Below are 7,695 nucleotides of genomic sequence, written 5' to 3' on the forward strand. Positions count from 1 at the left end.
CTCACGTGACCCCACAGGGACCGCCCCTTAAAGGCGCCGCGTGGGTAACTCTTAAAGGAGCCGCTGCTCCCCCGCGGAAGGGGTCCTGGCCCTGCCCAGGGCTCCCTGGCAGCCCCCGGCCCTGGGGTTACACCTCCCAGAGCCTCATTGAAGCGCACAGAGCCCAAGGACAGGCACTTATTTTTTTTTTTAATTATTTTTGACATGTTTTAAGTACAGAGACTTAACCACCACTATCTCCACCCAGCACAGGGACACCTACGTGACACATGGGCTCTTTCCCCACGCTCGTGATTTTTTCCCCATCCCTCCCCACAGACTCCAAGCTCAGCCTCCGGTCGAGTCGCTTCCTCGAGCTCCGTCCCCGGCGAGGTGCCTGGTTCCTCCGAGCGCCGGCTCAGCCTCTCCTACTCCTGGGCTGCCTCGGGCGCAGACGGCTGCTTGCTTTTATCGTCGCCCTTCTTCTTGTGCCCCGAAACGATATCGTCGATGCGGAGGAGGAGAACGGCAGTCTGGGGAGAAAGCCCAGAGCATCAAATCCAATCCCGCCCTCTTTCACCCCAAAAAAACCATCAGCCTCGGATTCAACCATTCTCTGGGCACAGCAACAGCCACACAGCCCCGGGGAAAGGACACGGCACCCGCGGGGAGCAGGCGGCGGCTCTGGCACCCACAGGGACACCCCGTGGAAAAGGGAACAGGGATTATTTCCAGCTGACTGCCAGGAAAGGGACCCCACCTCCCTTCACCACCCAGCGAACGCCCAAAATGTCATTTTTTAACCAGGGGAGGGCAGCTTGTGTGAGACCAGTGCGACCATCAAAGGGCAGAAGCTCCCAGTGCCACCAGCTGGGTGCCAGCACGCTGCTGGCGCTGCGTTCCTTGGTCGCTCGGAGCAGCCCAGCCTCGCGAGACCGACCACTCTGCACAGTTTGCAACAAAAAAAAGTGGAACACGACAAATTTCAGCCACAGGATCAAAAACCAACCCCTCTGAAAGCCCAGTTACAGGCTCCCCCGGGCGCTGCACCACTGCTCACCTCCCTCCGCCGTTCGCAAGCTCCGAGGCTGGCCCGCAGCACGCTGGGGTGCAGTGCTCACCCCAACAGCCCAGCGCTCCCCTCTCCCGCCAGACCCGCTGCGGGGGCTTTGCTCCCTCGCTCCTCACCTCCACGGCTGTTTTGTAGGTCTGCAATTTGACCGCTAACGGCTCCCAGATCCCCAGGTCCTTCATGTCAGCTAAGGCTCCGGTCTCACCATTCACTCCCCACGTCTGGCTGCCTTCTTGGGTGTGTTTTGCCTGGAAACAGAACGACAGTAAGACGGCAAATTCACCTTCCAGAAACTCAAACTGCCCCTGGGCTCGGGAAAATAGCAAAAGGTCCCTAGAATTTTCTCCATTTTTGAGTTTATCCAAGAGCAGGTTACTGAGCACTGCTGGAAACAATTCCATCAGAAGATAGAAGACACTCCCTCTCCTGCCATCCCATCAAATTGCAAAGGAAGGTTTTGATTTTGGTCACCCTCAGGGTTTTGTTGTTTTATTTCTAAACTCTGGTATCTCAAACAAGGTATTTCACTCCATTTTCACGCTTTCACATTTTGGCACAAAAACTACAGTAAAGAATGTTTACAACCCAGCTAATGCAAGGTGGTGTTGGGTTGACGGTTGGACTCAGCCCTTGAGGTCTTTTCCAACCTTAATGATTCTATGATTCAAAGGACAGGTAACCTTAACCTTAACAAAGGTTTCCTTTAACGTAAAAGCCGACTGCAACGACCCCAAGCTGCCCCACCGCTCCGGAAGGACACAGATCTCTCCAGAGGACCCCAGGCCCCGCGCCTTACCCTGAGCGAGGTCAGCACCCGGATGGTGCTAGCGCCACAGTTCTGGATCAGTGTTCGGGGAATGACTTCCAGAGCCTGGGCTACCGCACGGTAGGGCCACTGCTCCACACCCGTCATGCCTTTGGACTTCTCCGTCAGCGCGTGGGCAACGGCCATTTCGGTAGCTCCCCCGCCCGGCACCAGCTGCGGGTCGATGAGGACGTTGCGACACACCTGCATGGCGTCCTGAAGGTTGCGCTCCACCTCCTGCGACAGGCAGGGAAGCAGAGTTTGGGTCGCGGGGAACTGCAGCACGCCGCCAGCTGCAAGCACAGCCCCCGCTCTGCTGGGCTGGTTCCTCCACCTTTGCTGCCCAGCCCACAACACAGGAATTCTTCCTTGCTCCAGAACCCAGAGGAACTTGTGCTCGCTTCGTTTGCACGCAGCAGCTGCTAAAAAGGAAGCAATGCCCGCCATCAAGAAGGTGGGGGCAGGACAGGAGGGGAAGCAGATCCTAACTTACTGCCAGGATTTCCTTGCTGGCTCCGCGCAGAATGATAGTGCAAGCCTTGGGGTCTTTGCAATCGGTGATGAAGGCAAAATACTCATCTCCTATTTTTTTAACTTCAAAGAGCCTGGCTCCAGTTCCCACATCCTCCTCCCGCAGCTCGTCCGTGCGACTCACAATGCGAGCTCCGCAGGCCCTACCGCACCAACAACACTCCCGTTAGACACTCACGAACGAGAGCTGGGGGGAAAGGGGGAGGTAAGGATGAAAATCCACGGCACAGACGGCAAGAGCGGGCTCCAGCCTTTACCTGGCGATCCTGTTGTTGTCCGTCTTCCTCACCCGGCGGATTGCTGTGATGTTGGCTTTCATCAGGTAGTGCTGGGCCAAGTCTGAAATCAGGTTTGTGCAATTTTATTGATGAATCAGTGGTATCACAACAAACTTTGTGTGTCTTTAAAGTAACAAGGGTTATGAACAGAAAAACCTAAATGTTGCTGCTTAAACCAAGCTGCAAGTCAAAATCACAGCACGGTGTTCCCTGCTTTGCTAGGCTAACACTCGTTTATGTTTTGGCATAATTTCCAAATGCTGGAAAAAGCAAAATATTATTGTCAGCATCCATGTTCACAAGGCAACCTCAAGAACCAACTTCAATGCCTGCACTGTGTACCTATTTACTAGAAAACTAAAAAAAGAAAACAAACCAGAACAGGGTCATGCTGAAGGCAGGTTTGTGGGGTTTGGTCGGCTGGTTTTGGGTGTCTGTGTTCAGTTTTGGTGTGTTTTGTTTTAGTTTTTTGGGGGGGTGTTTTTAAATTGCTGAACAATTTAATTTAACACAGCATGAAGCTCATCACGATTAATTTAACCCGCAGAAGGATCACAAGTGTTGTTACCAGAAATTCCTTTCTCCGTGATGACTAGATCTGGCTTGACTCTCATCAGATCCTCACAAATCTGCTGAATGTACTCTTCCTCCATCTGCAGGATGCGGGCAAAGTCTTCTTCCCGCGTTATTTCAATATCGGTCTGCACAGAAAGAGGTGTAAATATCTCACTGTATCCCTCCCAACGCTTCACCCACTTAAACACAGATTCCCTGGCTGGAGCGATCGGAACTCCTCCAATATCGCCGGGGGAAGAGTCACGCAGAACTACGCAATGAAAAACACTAACCAAATAAACTACGACACTGCGTCCGTTAAACTTTAGTGTTAATTCAAACACAGAAATATTTCTTTGGCTCTTGACCATCACTTAAATCCACGAACCACTGTAGCTGCCTCAGTGAGTAAAAGCACTGTAGCCTGTTAAATTTTTCTGCCTTTTTCTCTTCACACAGCAGAATTATCTTACATGTGCAAAAGGTCTCTGAAAGGCAGAGCATGAAGAGAGCTTTTTGTCCCTCAAGCTTTTAACGAGCTATCTGGATCTGTCCACCTTCCTAGTCTAAAATCAAGAGTCGTGGAGATCCCTGACGGGACTTGCTTTACCTGGCTCTCCCCTTTCTTGTACTCTAGGGAACAATCCAGAAGGACAATACGCGGGTTCTTAATAAGGCGACGCATCCTGGGGTGAGTTACATCTTTATTCACCATGATTCCACGCAAAACACACGAGTCTTCGCTAAAGCCACCTGGAATCTGACAGACACAGGGAAGGGAGAAAGCAAGGCACGTCAGTCTGCTCTACACAAACCTGAATACCCGTGCTCCTGAAACTGTCCATCCCCTGGACTGAAAAAGCAAAAGGCTCCCGAGGAGCCGTGATGCATCCATGTCACAATCCGAGTTAATTTTAAGAGCACACTGACTTAGATGCAGTGAAAAGCTGGGGAATAGATGCTCACATCTTACTGCCTGGCAATATGTTCAGAAGATGGAAACCTAAAGAATGTAAAAAGCTCTTTTTGACAAACATTCTAAAGAAGTTTAAATAACTGCCCCTGTTTTCACAGTAAGCCAGCAAGGCTGATAGCACTGACTAAAATACATCTTCAAGGGTTATGTTTGCAGACTGCAGATCAGAAGCACAAAATTCTTCCTACTGCATCTTAGGAACAACTAGTTCAGAATGAGAAAGGGGCACACAGAGAAGAAGGGGTTCAGGACATGCTCACCTTTTCTACTTTTGCATATTTTTTTATATCAATTTCCTTTCTGCCGTTTTCTTCAAACTCCACAGTCTTAACGGCATCAAGAGCGATGCTACAAGCCAAGTCCGACCAGCGGTTTATCGCCTTCGTATTTATAGCACTCTTTATTATTTTAAGCATCATCTCTTTGTTGTTCACATCCACTGGAGTGCTGAGAGAAAGGAAAAAGCAAACTGTAAACTGAGTATTACGCCAAACTGCAATTTATTAATAATTCCCACTGAATCCCTCCTCAATTATATTAAGTTATATTTTACCAACGTGCCTCCCTCAAGAATCATCTTTAAGCAAAACAGAAACCCCATCCTCCTCCTCTCCAACTCCCACCAGTCCCACACTTACCCAATTTTCTTTAGAATACTGATCATGTCATCCAGCGCCTTCCGATAAGCTCCAATGATCACAGTTGGGTGCATCTGCTGTTCAAGGAAGTGTTCGGCAACAGAGAGCATCTCTCCAGCTTAAAAAATAAAATAAAAAAAATCAAAATTCCCTAGATAAGCTAGTGTAACAGTCAACAGCCGAGACAGGAGAACAGCACACCAGACAAAAAATATCTGCTATCCACCCAGAGAGCTCTAACATCACCTATACCTCTCTTTACACTTCAATGTGTTTACTTCGGGGAAAAAACACAACTTTCCAAAACATGGAGCTGATCACCTAAGGGTCTAATAAACTGACCACTCTCTTCATGGTAAAAAAAAAAAAAGGATCAATTTTAGGGTTGTTAAATAACAAATAACTGCCTCATTGAGGCATACTTACTGGGCTCTGATGAGCAAAAAGGGTGAACTTCAGCCTTAACCCTTTACAAAAGTACATCTTACTCACTCCCTTACCAAGGATAATTACAGATGTGGTCCCGTCTCCAACTTCTTCATCCTGAGTACGGCTGATCTCAATCATTGACTTTGCAGCTGGATGCTGGACTTGAATCTGTACAGGAGCAAGGGGTGTGTTTTTATTCCACAATACTAAGGCTGAAACTTTTTGCATCACTCAATGGAACAAATACACCACCTTCTAAACAATCAAAGGCATTCTGCCCAACTACAGCAAAGAGCTTTCTTCCTTTTTGAGACTGAAAATACTTCACAACATTGCATCTCCTCCAGTTTTTCAGGCATTACAATTTTTGTGATGTTATTTCAACAGCATGTGCACCAGAAAGACGACAATGACTTCTTGGTCTAATTATCTGGCATGGTAAGAGCAAGCACCTACTCATAAGGTTTAGATGCAAGTGAGTGGAGCTACAATTAGCGTAGAACTTACACCAGTCTCGTAAAACCTCCAGATCAAACGTACTTTTCTGAGGAGGAAGGGCATTTGCCGGGAATATTTAATTCCTCCCCAGTACACACCCTTCTTGGTACTGGTGTTCACTACTTGCTGGCTCTCAAGAGAGAAGACGGAATAACACAGTTCCATTGGCAGCTACGTAACTGTATCCTGAAAGATTCTGACTCAGGTGTTAAGTAAGACAATCCTTTAGAAGAAACTTACTTCTCTGAGGATAGCATTGCCATCATTGGTCATCACAATCCCACCCATGGGGTCCAAAAGCATCTGCAACCAAAAGAGAAGGAATATTTGCACTGACCTCTAGCATGCGGAGTGTTTCGAGTCAGTACGCAGCGTGAGTATTTCAGCAAAAGCTCTTACCTTCATCATAGCTCTTGGTCCCAAACACGTTCGGATAATGTCAGCAATAGTCTAGGAGGAAGAAAAGAAATTAGGCAATGCAGGAGGGCATCAAAAAGTCTGGAAAAAAACATAAGTCCCTATGAAACAGGAAGCCACTGCAGAATTTAAGTGAGCCAATGACTCTACAAGTGCTGAGACCCAGCAGAAGTTTAGAATTGTGTGGCAGTGAGAACACAGGGACTGTAAGATCACTGGCACCACACTAAACCTTCATCCAAGTCAGATGTCAAAACTTACACCCTTTCAGATTTTGCAGAGAAAGAGGTTTTGGTGGGTTAAACTGCTCCACGTACAGTTACATCACATCTACTGTTTTAACAATAAAAATTCATTTTCTGTGCTGCTTCTACTCTGGATTCAACAGACCAGACAAAATACGCCTCAGATTAAGTTTCTCCTCCTAATTATATAAATATATACACATACAAAAAGAATAAAAATAGTCTGACATCAGAATATGGTACCTTAGCAGCTGTGATGTTTCCAGTCTGGACTTTTCTTCCAGACTCACGTTTCATATTTTGACCTAAAGGGCATGGAAAAAAAAAAACATTAAAGCACAAATGTAACTTTAATCTGACCTTGCTAAAAGCTCAAGACTGAAACAGTGATATGACAATGCAAAGATACCCTCTCAGTCACACAATTTGATACATGCCCATTTCTAAATTCAGAGTTAATATACAAAATAACTACCACAGCCACTGTAAGAAAGCATAGAATAGTGTCAGTGAAAAACATTCCTTATTACACCAGAATTCCTGATTAGCATCATCATTCAACTGAGAGAAAACTTCACAACTCTGAAACAGAACCTATTCCCCCAAGAAAATCAAACAGCAGTGACTCACTAGAACCAGCAGCTAAGCTGCAGAGTAGTTTTCAGTCAAAAACCGTTACAGATGCTCAGGCACAGCAAGCAGAACACTGGGTAAAATGAAGTTTTACACATCAGTGTTGCTCAGCCTTTGGCACATGGGCATGAGCAGCCGCTGCTGTCCCACGGGCTCAAATCCATATTTTGGGACCAGCTGTCAGAAGAGGCTGCCCTGAAGGATCTCTAGGCTTGGTGCTGCTTTTCTTTTATCACCAGTCCACGCTGGATGAGCAGAGATTTACTCCAAGAGTGGACCTTTGTGCACATAGATTTAGAAGACAGAACAAAAGAAAGCAACATGAAAAGCAGCACCAAGAACAAGGGAAGCGGGCCCACAGCGAAGGGGCACTGGGCTACAACAGCCCACCCTTGGCTGAACAGCAGAGATGGGAGAAATGAAAAAGAGAAACCCAAGCAGCGAGAAATCCCGCAGGAAAGTCTCATATTGGAGGGTGGCGGGAGGATCACAAAGCGTAAAGGCTTCAAACGGGACAGCACCAAAGCAACGTGGGCAGACACCCACGAGGATAAAGGAGCTGAGAGAGGCCCAGATCGGCCAGGGAAGGTTTCGTGGGGTGCAGGGGCTCCGATACCCCGAGATCTCCCACGCAGGGGC

At 47.7% G+C, this 7,695-nt stretch overlaps 1 protein-coding gene across 1 annotated transcript; it reads right to left on the reverse strand.

Annotated features, from left to right (window-relative positions):
* Window positions 1-407: 407 nt before the first annotated feature.
* CCT3 (chaperonin containing TCP1, subunit 3 (gamma)) lies at window positions 408-6,728 on the reverse strand (the record flags this gene model as incomplete). The annotated part of the gene is made up of 13 exons (XM_010080808.1): window positions 408-512; window positions 1,168-1,299; window positions 1,848-2,093; window positions 2,350-2,530; window positions 2,645-2,726; window positions 3,234-3,366; window positions 3,831-3,980; window positions 4,457-4,643; window positions 4,835-4,952; window positions 5,335-5,431; window positions 6,002-6,064; window positions 6,161-6,211; window positions 6,667-6,728. Coding segments are annotated over 13 exons (1,607 nt in total), but the record flags the coding sequence as incomplete, so codon positions are not given.
* Between the last annotated feature and the right edge of the window lie 967 nt (window positions 6,729-7,695).

Source organism: Pterocles gutturalis, unplaced genomic scaffold (assembly GCF_000699245.1).
Source record: "Pterocles gutturalis isolate BGI_N339 unplaced genomic scaffold, ASM69924v1 scaffold41609, whole genome shotgun sequence".
In the NCBI taxonomy this organism is placed as follows: Eukaryota; Metazoa; Chordata; class Aves; order Pterocliformes; family Pteroclidae; genus Pterocles; species Pterocles gutturalis.